General features: G+C 46.6%; 1 protein-coding gene across 1 annotated transcript in view; it reads right to left on the bottom strand.

Annotated features, from left to right (window-relative positions):
* VWA3B (von Willebrand factor A domain containing 3B) overlaps positions 1 to 14,419 on the bottom strand; it is a 123,939-nt gene that overhangs the window by 89,738 nt on the left and 19,782 nt on the right. The window contains exon 8 of the mRNA XM_074983284.1: positions 6,702 to 6,871. Coding sequence (XP_074839385.1) covers positions 6,702 to 6,871 — 170 coding nt within the window. The remainder of the gene's footprint in view (positions 1 to 6,701; positions 6,872 to 14,419) is intronic.

Raw genomic sequence — 14,419 nt, 5'->3', positions numbered from 1 at the left:
ACTGCCCTAATGCACATAATTCTGTATTTATTTGGATTATGGCTGTGCCTAGAGGCCAAATGAGGTTTGAGGACCTAACATGCTAGTCACAAAAATTTTTTAAAAGATTTTGATCTACAGACTTTAAAAAGGAAGATGAAGAGATAAGAGGCACCTTAAAATCATCAGGCAGTGGAATGGGTATGGATGAAAATTAAAAAGACAAGGAGGATGGACTACTTGAGGCTCAGAAATAAGGAAAGGTACCAGTTGGATTAAGTGAAGAATTCACAAGACTAAACACACCAGCAGGTGGTCCCTTAAATGAACTCAGTATGAAAGAGAGAGTGATTACTATACAATGGAAGCCCATGGCGGAAAACAGAGAATCAGAGAATACTAGAACTGGAAGACTTGAGAGGTCATCAAGTCCAGACCCCTACCCCCATAGCAGGACAAAGCACCACCTACATCATGGTTTCCCAAACTGGGGAGCATGCCAACCTGGGGGTGTGTGAAGAAATTTCAGGGGGACACAAGGAGACCCAGTCCCCTCCCCGCCCCCAAAGAAAAAGCCGGCCTTTGCTTCTGGCTCTCAGTCCCCGCCATTTTACGTGAGCGAGCTGTCGTAGCCACTATAGAAAGCAGGCAGCCAGCAAAGACCTGCATGGAGCTAGCTGCCTCTTGCAAAGGGGAGTGAGTGTAGGTTGGGGAGGGGAGCAGGAGGAAGAGAAAGATGGGGTTAGATGGGGGTTGGGGATGCCTGGCTTGCAGGAGGGGAGGGGCTTCCTAGGCAGGCGGGCTTGTGGGGCTTGGGCAGCTGGCACCAGTTTTGCGGGGCTTGGGCAACTCAGGCTGGTGGGCAAGTGGCTGTCCCTGGCAGTGTGGGGCTCAGGCAGCTTGAACGGGTGGCTCTGGCAGCACAGAGTTCAGGTGGGCAGGCAGTTGGTGTGGGCAGCTCTGGCGGCTGGCACGGGGCTCAGGCAACTGGGCCAGCGGGGGCTGCACCAGGCACCTGCAAGGGGCCAAGAGAAACTATCTGTGTTTCTTTTTAATTTCACATAAAATTTTTATATCAAGTTTTTGTGTTTATTTGAAATTATAAATTGAATTTTTTGTTAAAAGGGGGTTGGATGATGGTAAAGAAGAGGTGGGGGGGTGTGAGCGTTTCTCAAAAATCAAAAGGGGAGTGTGACAGCAAAAAGTTTGGGAACCACTAATCTAGATCATCCCTGACAGATGTTTCTCAAACCTGATCTTAAAAATGTCCAGTGATGGAGATTCCATGACCTCCCTAAGCAATTTATTCCAGTACTTAAGCACCCTGACAGGAATTTTTCCCAAAATCCAGCCTAAACCTCTCTGCTACAATATAAGCCCATTTTTTCTTGTCCCATCATTAGAGGTTAAGGAGAACAATCTTTCTTCATCCTCCCTGTAACCTTTTAGGCACTTGAAAGCTGCTCTCATGTCTCCTCTAAGTCTTCTCTTTTCCACACTAAGCCACCAATTCTAATCTTCCCTCAGAGGTCATGTTTTGACCTTTCATCGTTTTTGTTGCGCTTGTCTGGACCATCTCAAAAGCTTTCCTGAAATGTAGCACCCAGAACTGGACGCAGTACTCTACTTGAGGCCTAATCAGTGCAGAGTAGAGCAGAAGCATTATTTCTTGTGTCTTAGGCTATGTCTACGCTACAAGATAAATTTGAATTTATTAAAATCATTTCGTAACGCTGGGTTTTAGAAATTCAAATTTGAGTATCAGCACCTCCCCACAAATTTGACTTACTGCTGCCACACTCCATCGCCAAACATCAACTGTTGCAGCAGTGCATTGTGTGAACCTGTCCCACAGTTCCATCATGCCTGTAGCATTCTGGGTACTTTTTGATGGTGCAGCATGGAAAAAATTGCCCTGCAAGTGGTTGTGGGTTTGTGATGTCATCTTCCCACATTGCATTGCCCTCAGCAAATAGGAATAAGGGGATTTAGAAGTTGGCGGGGTCCTTTCAAAAAGGACCCCTGTCTGGACAAGCCGTGCAGGAGCGAAAAGCGGCAATTTCATAGTGCTGTGGCCAGCGGCATGCTAATGAGGCGCTGAATATGCATTTCAGTGCCTCATTAGTATTCTTCGATTTGCCATTAGCATGGCCATTTTGAAGTTTTCTCTAAGTGTAGACACATCCCACCACTGTTTCTGAATACAGTAGTATGTAATGATGCTTCCCATTGCAGAATGGAAGCAAGATGACCCAGGCCCAGAAATGGAAGCAGAATCTGACAATGGACTAATGATAAGCTGTAATATTATTATACATAACACAATATTCACAAGTATTATTTGGTACTGTACACCGACATTAACCAATTTTATATTCCCAGAGCAGTTCCATCATGCAACATGTGTGCGCTTCCATGTGCAAATAGTAGAAAATGTGGTGCAAAATTTCATACACCCAAAGGATGGAGTGGAACTGGAGGAAATTTGGTGGCATGAAGAGGGAGAGAGAGAGAAAGGAGATATGGGAATTTCACAAAGAGTTGGGGGCACTGGGAATATCAGCATGGAATCATATGCATATCAGAGTACATGGGAAGAAAAAATCAGAAAAACTAGAAAACTAGTCCAATTACAAAGCCTGTTAAAGTTAAATAAACTGCAGAATGAGGATGGGGGAGGATTTAAAGGTCTCAGGATACTCGAACAACTGGACAGCAGTTTAGGGAAGTAGAAGCAGTAATCAATGAAATCTGAAAATCATGACCCCCACCCTTATGTATGACAGGTGCTTACCTGTCTGTAGTATGGGACCTTCCAAATGTAGGAGCTACAGGTAGGACTAAAGGAAATTCAGGGTGGGGAAGTGCTTGTCTCAGTAACAAATGAGGTGCTCTTTAAGGATCTGTTATGCTGAAAAAAGTGCACATTTAATAAGACATGGATCCTTCCTATAGTACTAGCAATATCATTGGCCACATGATTAAGAGAGACAGTAAGGCTGCGTCTACACGTGCACGCTACTTCGAAGTAGCGGCAGTAACTTCGAAATAGCGCCCGTCACGTCTACACGTGTTGGGCGCTATTTCGAAGTTGAAATCGACGTTAGGCGGCGAGACGTCGAAGTCGCTAACCCCATGAGCGGATGGGAATAGCGCCCTACTTCGACGTTCAACATCGAAGTAGGGACGTGTAGACGATCCGCGTCCCGCAACATCGAAATAGCGGGGTCCTCCATGGCGGCCATCAGCTGGGGGGTTGAGAGATACTCTCTCTCCAGCCCTTGCGGGGCTCTGTGGTCACCGTGGGCAGCAGCCCTTAGCCCAGGGCTTCTGGCTGCTGCTGCTGCAGCTGGGGGTCCGTGCTGCATATACAGGGTCTGCAACTAGTTGTTGGCTCTGTGTATCTTGCACTGTTTAATGAAAGTGTGTCTGGGAGGGGCCCTTTAAGGGAGCGACTTGCTGTTGAGTCCGCCCCGTGACCCTGTCTGCAGCTGTGCCTGGCTCCCTTATTTCGATGTGTGCTACTTTGCCGTGTAGACGTTCCCTCGCTGTGCCTATTTCGATGTTGGGCTGAGCAACGTCGAAGTTGAACATCGACGTTGCCGGCCCTGGAGGACGTGTAGACGTTATTCATCGAAATAGCCTATTTCGATGTCGCAACATCGAAATAAGCTATTTCGAAGTTGGGTGCACGTGTAGACGTAGCCTAAGAGTGTATGATGTCCAATTTGTAGGTGTGTTGGAAGCTACCCCAGGAGGTTACATCTTACAGGAACATGTCACTCATCATCGCATATTGGAACATCTGAGTGAGGGAGTCTGGAAAGCCCTGAATACCTCATGTTGTTCCAAAGAGGCATGGTACCTGGTTGTATCATCGTGATACAACACAAAATGAACTGCCAGCATATGAGTTCACCTTGGATGAAGAAATCCAAAATTGCACACTACAGATGAGGCAATGAGGAAAAGGTCAGGCCAAAGTTGCGAGGTTAAAGGAGGCAAACATTGTACAACCTTGTGGGTTGGCCATTTCCACTATTACAACTGGCCAACGTTCTGCTCATTTTGTGCTTTAGCCTTGTGCTCTTCTTTTGTACTCAACCTTAGCTATGTCCATGTCTCCACTTCCCAAGGGCTCCTTTTTGAATTTCAGGTCATTCAAGAGCACATCTGGGAGCGACTGTGGCATCTTTTACTGTTTTTCCTATCTTTCTTTCTCAACGGGACGGTTCGCTGTTTCACCTTTAATATTGTCTCTTTGAGAAACTCACAACCAGTGTTTTCATGACAGGGTAACTGGGAGAAATAGGAACCTTTACTAATTTTAGGCACTACCTCACTCCTGTCTTATGGCCCCCTTACTTCTTACTACTGTTTAAATGAAAGCAAGACAGTTGGCATTCACAGCCGCCAGCTTTTCTCCAATAATTTGAGCATTGCTGAAAGCTCTTCTGAGCTCCTCTTTTCCCCTTAGATTTTCTTCCTAACGTGCCGTGCCTACCAGTTCCCAGAGTCTGCTAAGCTCTGCTTTTTAAAAAAAGAGTCTACTGTCCTTATTCTGTTGCTTTCACTCCCGTTTCCTTAGAATCATGAAATCTATCATTTCAGGATCACTTTCACTCAAATTGCCTTTAACGTTCAGAGTAGCAACCAATTCTTCCCTGTCAGTTAGAATCAAACATACAATGACTGTCCGCCTGGTTACCTCTTCCTGAAACAAGAAAATGTCCTCAGTACATCCCAAGAACTTACTGGACATTTTGTATTTTGCCATGTTAATTTTCCAACACTTACCTAGCATGACAGACATGTATCAGGTATGGCCTAGTGACTCTAGACGAGGGGTCGGCAACCTGCAGTTCCAGATCTGCATGTGCCTCTTTCAGGAGTTACTTGAGGCTCTGAGGGCTGCAGCCGCTGACTCCTCTTGTGGCTCCGGAGGTGGCCGCCACTTGAACAGAATTTATTTATTTAAAAAAATAAATTCCATTTAAGTGGTAGCAGCTCTGGAACCGCTGAGCAGTCAGGGGCAGCAGGGCAAGGAGCCTGGAAGTAAAAGCCGGCCAGGCAGGGAGCTGCCCCGCATGGGTGGAAGTCAGCCAGCAGGAGAGCTGGGGGGAGGGGCAGTGGTTAAGTCTGCCTCTGCTGGAACCGTGCAGAATGGCGGTGGCAGGGAACAGTGGGGGGAGGTCGCGGCCACAGCAGAACTATGCGCTGAGGTGAGTTGATCCTGGGGTTGGGGCTCACGAGGGTTAAGCCTCGGGGACATGGGGGGAGGCTGGGGTTCAGAGGGGCTAAGCTGGTGTTGAGGGGGGTTTGCAGGATGGGGGGTAAAGCCTGGGGATTGGGGGTGGATTTGGAGGCTGAGGGGAGTAAAGCCTGGAGATGGGGCAACTTGACTTTCTAACTGGTACAAACCACTGTGTGTGTGCCTGCGCTGTTACTAAAACAGGGGTGATAAAAAGCATGGTTTGACGTTATTTATTAAGGACTGTCTTGCATTCACCTGCACTGTGGCTTCTGAAGGACTGATTTTGTAATTGAATTTAAAAAACGGCTCTTCTCGCTATTTCGGTTGCAGACTGCTGCTCGAGACAGTGCTTGGTCCTGCCGTGAGGGCAGGAGATGAGTTTCTATGACCTCTTGAAGTCCCTTCCAGTTCTAGTGTTCTGTGTTCTATGGTTGCTAACTATGACCACTGCAGCCTCTGCACAAAGCTACAGATTGTAATTAAGTCAATAAGATGTTTGTTTTACAGTTACATCCTACTCCAACCCCACTCCACCCATTTCATTGTCTCATCCACCTGCAGTGTCTTTAACTGTGAGCTGAGACAGAGGCTGTCTTTTCCTATGCATCTGTGCAATACCTTATACAAAAGGGTTATGAATCCCTTATTGTTGTCCAGTGTTACTGCAATACGGTATCTAAAACGATCAACCAATCATCTGTTTCTCAATATGTTCGTGTCCGTCTTTTTTCCCCACATATTTTTTTCTGTATAGCCAAGAGTAGGAGAAGCTGACAGATAGCTTACTATATAAATGAGAAACAGACTTCAAGAGAGACAGAGAGTCCACGGCTGTGTCTACACGTGCCCCAAACTTCGAAATGGCCATGCAAATGGCCATTTCGAAGTTTACTAATGAAGCGCTGAAATGCATATTCAGCGCTTCATTAGCATGCGGGCGGCAGCCGCGCTTCGAAATTGACGCTCCTTGCCGCCGCGCGGCGCGTCCAGACGGGGCTCCTTTTCGAAAGGACGCCGCCTACTTCGAAGTCCCCTTATTCCCGTGAGCTCAGGGGACTTCGAAGTAGGCGGCGTCCTTTCGAAAAGGAGCCCCGTCTGGACGCGCCGCGCGGCGGCAAGGACCGTCAATTTCGAAGCGCGGCTGCCGCCCGCATGCTAATGAAGCGCTGAATATGCATTTCAGCGCTTCATTAGTAAACTTCGAAATGGCCATTTGCATGGCCATTTCGAAGTTTGGGGCACGTGTAGACACAGCCCATGTGTGAAGGGAGATTTGTCCTGAGCACAGAAACTCCTGAATTTTAAAATTACTTAACCCTTTTGTCTTGGTTCTTTGTCAATAAAATGGGAAAAATACTCACTCACCTTCCAGGTACTTTGTATGGATTCACATGTTCTTAGATGTATAGTCCCTCAAAAGTACTGAATCACTACATAATAGTAGTAACAGCAGCAGTATTCTCCATACCTTCCAGAGGTCAGCTGGCTCAGCTCCTTTAGGAAAAGAACAGTTTCTTCCTCCTTGGCATTAAAAGATACTGTGTGGATTGGGTATGGGCTTTTAGAAACCTCCTGCAAAAGCAGCTGCTTCATGTCCTTTGGAAGATCACCCACAGTAAAGTAATAAACAGCGGCAACCTACGGTAGACATATTATGCATATTATTAAAAGAACAATAGAAAGAAGTACCTTGTATGTGGCTGCTTTGGATTTATTCTAGCAAAGGACTGTAGTGACATAAGGAAAGAAAAATAAGAGTTGTTTCATTATGAAGGTCACAGAGCTAATACAGACTGGTCTCTCCTTGGGTAGGTCTACACAGCAGTCTTATTTTGAAATAAGCAACTCGGGAATAGCTATTCCAGAATAGTTTATTTTGAAATAATACTGCTACACACAAAATCCTTTTGAAATAGCACTCAGGCTACACAAAGGCTATGTCTACACTAGAAGGTTGTTGTCTACAGACCCAGGGAGTGTCCACATTTCCAAGGCATTCTGTTGACAGTAAATTGTCAGAATGTGGCATTTACACCTCATGGGGGAGCGGCAGAACACTGTCAACAGAACAGCCAGTCTGGACATTCCAGGTGGCCTTCTATCAACAGGCAGATCTTCCAAGACACCAGGCATCCCTGTCTGCTGTGCCTCTGGTTGGCCATTTTTGTCTAGAGAGCAGTCAGGCAGTCTGGCTGCTCTCTGTCAAAACAGCAGATCGCTCTTTTGATCTGCTTTGCAGTGTGGCCACAATCTGTCAAGAGAAATTTTGTTGGACAATATCTTCCGACAGAAACTGATGTGGACAGGTTACTCTAGCGTAGACATAGCCACACGGAGCCTATTTCAAAACAGAGCCTTTGGACGCACCATGGCTTATAGAATCATAGAATCATAGAACAACAGAGCTGGAAGAGACCTAAAAAAGCCACCAAGTCCAGCCCCCTGCTCTAAGCAGGACCAAACCCATCAGATCAGCCCAGCCAGGGCTTTGTCGAGCCGAGACTTAAACACCTCCAGGGATGGAGACTCCACTACTTCCCTGGGTAGACCATTCCAATGCTTCACCACCCTCCTACTGAAAAAGTTTTTCCTAATGTTCAACCTGGACCTTCCCAACCGCAACTTGAGATCATTGTTCCGTGTTCTGCCATCTATGACCCCTGTGAACAGCCTCTCTCCAGCCTCTTTGCAGCCTCCCTTCAGTAAGTTGAAGGCTGTTATCAAGTCCCCCCTCAGTCTTCTCTTCTGCAGACTAAACAGTCCCAATTCCCTCAACCTTTCTTCATAAGTCATATGCTCCAGCCCCCTAATTACTTTGGTCACCCTCTACTGGACCCTCTCCAGTGTATCCACATCCTTCCTATAATTAGGAGCCCAGAACTGGACACAGTACTCCAGATGCGGCCTCACCAAAGCCAAATAAAGAGGAATAATCACTTATCTGGATCTACTGGTAATGCTCCTCTTGATGCAACCTAATATGCCATTAGCTTTCTTGGCTACAATGGCACACTGTTGACTCATGTCCAGCTGCTCGTCTACTACAACTCCCAGGTCCTCTGCTGCAAAACTACTACTGAGCCAGTCGGGCCCCAGCCTGTAACAATGTTTGGGATTCTTCTGGCCCAAGTGCAGGACTCTGCACTTGTCCTTATTGAACCTCATCAGATTTCTTGCAGCCCAGTCTTCCAATTTGTCTAAGTCAGTCTGGACCCTGTCCCTACCCTCCAGCGTTATCTACCTCTCCCCCTAGCTTAGTGTCATCTGCAAACTTGCTGAGGGTGCAATCCAACCCCTCATCCAGGTCATTGACAAATATGTTGAACAGAACAGGACCCAGAACCAAACCTTGGGGTACTCCACTAGAAACCGACCGCCCATCCCAACATCGAGCCATTGATCACCACCTGCTGGGCCTGACCTTCTAGCCAGCCTTCTATCCATCTTACCATCCATTTATCCAATCCACATTCCTTTATCTTGCTGACAACAATACTGTGGGAGACTGTATCAAAAGCTTTGCTAAAGTCAAGATAAATCACATCCATTGATTTTCCCCTCTCAACAGAGCCAGTTATCTCATCATAGAAACTAATCTGATTGGTCAGGCATGACTTGCCCTTCACGAATCCATGCTGACTATTCCTGATCACTCTCCCCTCCTCCAAGTGCCCCCAAACGACTTCCTCGAGGAGCCTCTCCATGATTTTTCCAGGGACTGATGTAAGACTGACCGGCTGATAGTTCCCTGGATCATCCTTCTTCCCTTTTTTAAAGATGGGCACTACATTTGACTTTTTACAATCATCCAGGATCTCTCCCGATCTCCATGACTTTTCAAAGATAAGGGCTCGTCAACAACATATGCCAACGCCCTCAGAACCCTAGGATGAATTAGGTCTGGGCCCATTGATTTATGTACATTTAGCCTTTTTAGATAGCTCCTAACCTGTTCTTTTCCCACCAAAGGCTGTCCACCTTCATCCCACAGCGCATCACTTATCACATTAGTGTGGGAGCTGTCTTTGTCCATGAAGACAGAGGCAAAGAAGGCAGTAAGTACTTCAGCTTTCCCTACATCATCTGTCACTGGGTTACCTCCCTCATCCAGTAGGGGTGCCACGCCCTCTCTGATCACCTTCTTCTTGGTAACATGCCTGTAGAAACTTTTCTTGTTATCCTTCACATCCCTCGCGAGTCACAATTCCAGCTGCGCTTTCGCCTTCCTGATAACTGCCCTACATTCTCAAGCTATACGTTTATACCCCTCCCTAGACATCTGTCCAAGTTTCCACTTTTTGTAAGCTCCCTTTTTGTGCCTAAGTTTTCCAAGGATTTCCCCATTAAGCCAGTCTGGTCTCCTACCACATTTAGTTCTCTTGCTGTGCATCGGGATGGTTTCTTTCTGTGCCTTCAACAGGGCTTCCTTAAAATACTGCCAGTTTTCCTGAACTCCTTTTCCCTTCATGGTAGCATCCCAGGGGATTCTGCCCATCAGGTTCCTGAAGAGTCAAAGTCTGCTTTTCTGAAGTCCAAGGTGTGTAATTTGCTGCTCTCTTTCCTTCCTTTGGTCAGGATCCTGAAGTCTACCATCTCATGATCACTGCTTCCCAGGTTGTCCCCCACCTCTACCTTCCCTATTAGTTCCTCCCTGTTTGTAAGCAGCAGGTCAAGCCACGCACAACCTCTGGTCTGGTCCTTCAGCACTTGTACTAAGAAGTGATCCCCAACATTCTCCAGAAATTTCCTGGACTGCTTGTGCACTGCAGTATTGGTCTCCCAACAGATGTCAGGGTAACTGAAATCCCCCATGATAACGAGAGCCCGGGATCTGGAAACTTCTCTCAGTTGTCCAAAAAATACCTCATCTACCTCATCATCCTGATTTGGCAGCCTGTAGCAGACACCAACCACCACATCTCAAGTGCTGCCTACACCACTAAGCTTGACCCATAGATTCTCCACAGGCTTTTCTCCCTCGATGTACTGGAGTTCCAAGCAATCATGGTGCTCTCTTACATACAGCGCAACCCCTCCTCCTTTTCTCCCTTGCCTGTTCTTCCTCAACAGTTTATACCCTTTCATGGCAGCGCTCCAGTCATGAGAGTCATCCCACCAAGTCTCTGTTATTCCAATCAAGTCACAGTTATTGGACTGAGCCAGGGCTTCTAATTCCTCCTGCTTGTTACCCAGGCTTCTGGCACTGGTGTACAAACACCTTAGATAACCAGTCGATCTCCCCGCCCTCACTACTCGAACCAAGGGTCCACTTTTGTTGTACATTCCTCTTTGAATTTCTTCTCAGCCTCCAAGTTCCTTTCTACCCACTAGGTTTCAGTCACCTTCCCCCAGCAATCCTAGTTGAAAGCTCTCCTCACTAATTTTGCAAGCCTACTTGCGAAAATGCTCCTTCCTCTCTTGGTTAGGTGGACCCCATCTCTTGCCAATAATCCTTATTTCAAAAGAGGCTCTATTTCCTTTCTACACAGCCCCTATTTCAAAATAGCCATTTCAAAATAAGCACTATTCCTTGTAGAGGCTATGTCTGCACTAGGACCCCCCTTTCGAAAGGGGGATACTAATGAAACACATCGGGATACACTAATGAGGTCTGCAATGAATACACAGTGCCTCATTAACATAATGGCAGCTGAGGCACTTTGAAAGCACCTCTTTAGATCATGCACGGCTCATCTACGTGGGGTCCTTTTCGACAGGACCCCGCAGACGTCAATATCCCCTTATTCCTATAACCAAATAGGAATAAGGGGATTTCAACGTCTGCAGGGTCCTTTCGCAAAGGACCCTATGTAGATAAGCCATGTGTTATCAAAACCGGCACTTCCAAAGTGACACAGCCACCATTATGCTAATGAGGCTCTGCATATTCATTGCAGTGCCTCATTAGTATATCCTGATGTGTCTCATTAGCACCCCCCTTTTGAAAGGGGGGTGCTAGTGTAGACACGGTCAGCATGAGGTTTACCAATTTCAAAAGAAGCCAACCACTATTTTGAACTTTCAAAATAGCAGTTGTGTTGTGTAGATGTTAGCTTAGTTATTTTGAAATAATGGCTGTCATTTGGAAAACAACTGTGCTGTGCAGACCTACCCCTTCTCACTCACACTGGTGGAGTCAGTGGAGTTACACCAGCACAAAACTGGTTGAAGTATCAGAAGAATCAGTCCCAATGGGGGACTAAATGCAGAACCTTGTGCACTGTGTATGGATTGGTAAATGATCACTTTTCAAAAGAAGCCACTCTAACTCTTCACATACACAGTAAGGAGCTTTGGAGCACACACTAAGGAAAATAAGAGAAGATAAAACTGATTGAGCCTGGGAAGGTATTAAGGAACCATGTTGTGCCTTCATGCTGCTGAGAGGTACAGTCCCACAGTAAAAAACTTTCGGTCCTGCTTTAGACCCAGTGATTGTCCATTTTTGCCTCCTAAAGGGTATGTTTACATTTGAAGCTGAGGCTGTAATTCCAAGTTCAAGGAGGCATACTCATGCCAGCTAGCAAGCGAAAACAGAATGCCGCGTCAGCAGCAAAGTGATGCGAGAAGCTAGCTGCCCTGAACAGATACCTAGCATCTTGGACCATTATGTACTTGGGTAGCAAGACTGTCCCACCAATCTCACTGACTCAGCTACATTAGTTTTAGCACAGTAGCTCAAGCAGCACTAGCACAGGTATGTCTCTCTGAACTGAAAATTACAGCCACAACTCAAGGGCTACATCTACACTAGAGGGTTTTGTCAATAAAATAGGCGTTTTGTCAACAAAACCCATGAAGCGCTAAAAATGTGTTCTGGTGACATACAGTCAATGGAACTCAGCACTTCTGTCGACAGCCTTCTGCTTCTCCCGCATGAGGCAGAATGTCTTTGTTGACAGGACCTGTTGACAAAAAAGCCACGTGGACACTCCAGTGGGCCCTTGACCAACAGAGCTTCCAGGTCACCGGGCAGCCCTATCTGCTGTGCTTTTGGTTGGCTGCTTGGTCGAGAGAGCAGCTGTGCAGTCTGGCTGCTCTCTGTTGACAGAGCGGACTGACAGAGTGATCCGTTTTCATGTGTGGCCACAACCTCTTGACAGAAGTCTTGTCAGAAGATCTCTTTCGACAGCAACTTCTATCGACAGATCACTGTAGTGTAGCCAGAGCCATTGTGTTAATACAGCCTGAATGGGTCTCAGTTCCCTGACTCACTCATGCATTAGCAGACTGACACATGCGCATCTTCACCCATCCCCCAGGGCCCCAACCTGCACTCCACCCTCAGTCACCATGCCATTCAGCATCTTCTCCTGAGGCCCTGCCAGCCACTCATTCCTCTCTGCCCCCTCCACCCCATTGCTCACCCTTAAGGCAGGAAAAAGATCTATAACCTCCCACGTTTAAAAGTTACACGGCCCTTGTTGCCAAGGTATCCAGCTTTCAACATAAGTTTCTAGTCCAAAAAGCAGACTTGGCGGTTTCTGGTCAGTACCACACTGACCAGACACTAAAGCCTGGTTATGCCAGGAAGGCAGGAAACACAGCTGCTGCCCAGAAGGGCTGCAGCTCAGTGGGGGGGAAGAACCTTCACACAAGGACCCGGCTCTGGTGGGGAGACGTAAATATCAGCTCCATGTCTGCACCCCCACTGTTGTGCTGTGCTTACCCTAGACTCTGCCTCGCTCCAGAGACCAACCCTTTTCCACCACTTCACTATGTTCTTTCCCTTGACCCCTGCCTTGTTCAGAGCCCAACAACCCCCCTGCCTCCCCCATTGTGCTCTTGCTCTGGACCTCTACCTCACTCAGGGATCAACACCTTCTCCCCCACTGTACCCTGACCCCAGCCCCCATCTCACTACAGGGACCAATCCTTCCCACAGGAGCCCACAGACAAGTTGCTGGTAGGCCCATGAAAGATTAATCCAGCTCTGGTGAAGGTTTAGGCTCGGTGAAGAAACCACAGGAGCAGCCAAGTCTGGGAAACAGCTTAGCTGCTGTAAGGTTAATATAAAAAAAAATGTTGTTTGTTTTTCTTTTTTTTCTTTTTTAACAAAGCCAACTTCCAGGAGTGAGTCACTCCATGACTCTACAATGAGGTTGTGTCTTTGGCCTGGAGCCAAGTAGAGACTCCACCACCTTACACTGCAGAACATACTCTAAATGAATTTTCATTGATAAGGTAATGGTGGTTACTAAACTCAACATGTTCCATGCCGGCCAACAGCCAAAAGGACTCTCCTGGATGGTGCACCACCTCACTACTGTCTTGAAATATAATAATAAGGCATCTGTGTGTGAGACTCTCTACCAGTTGGCTAGACTTTTTTAACATTCTCTGAAGGCCTGATAGGCTGGAATTTCTTCAGCCAGACACTACTGCAAAGTGATAAAATTTTCCCCAAAAGCAGCAATTGTCTCATTGCCAAACAAGTCAGGCATAAGAAAACTTCAATCTTGGACAAATTAACTCCTCACCTATTTAAGTATCAATTTACATAAGTCAAGACTCACCCAGAGTGTCATCCACAAATGGTAGAGAAATATGAGGCCCACACCACCTTTAGAGCCCACTTAAAATAATTTCTCAAAAAGTCAGACTGAAGTAGAGTCTTGCATTGGCCTTCTGCACATCTCTTGTGAAAAATGTAAGTCAGTCCAAACACAGAAGGCTAAATTTACATCTTTGCTTTTAGGGAGTTGCACTAGTTTTCACCAGAAATGACTTTGCCCTAATGTGTCTTTGTTGCCACAGGTATGGAGCTTTTACCTACCAGCTCTGTATTCCTGGGGAATGAAAAGGCCAGGGAAGACACACTTCATCACCACCACCACCCCTGAAACTCCTCTAGCCTCATTTACACCACAGATGGGACAGAAAGGTGACCCACTTAACATACATAATGGAGAACAGCCATTCCAACACAGGACCTGAACTGAACTCTGGGACACAGAAAGCAGGAAAAGCATTGCCTGATAGGAAATCTCTGGTCCAGATGCTAATGAACCCCAACCTGCACATGCTCCAATCAGTAATTATCAGACCAATGTTAGTAATAAATCCTGTATCAGCATCCAGAACAATGAAACTGCTTAACTGCATTATGTGCTCCCTCAAAGTAATACCATCCATTGTCAGGAATGATCACTTCCTATTGTTTAGCCTAAACGAAACAACTTCAGA

Source organism: Carettochelys insculpta, chromosome 1, assembly GCF_033958435.1.
Source record: "Carettochelys insculpta isolate YL-2023 chromosome 1, ASM3395843v1, whole genome shotgun sequence".
In the NCBI taxonomy this organism is placed as follows: domain Eukaryota; kingdom Metazoa; phylum Chordata; order Testudines; family Carettochelyidae; genus Carettochelys; species Carettochelys insculpta.
Note: the sequence above shows the minus strand (reverse complement) of the source record. Positions and strands in the feature narration are given on the sequence as shown.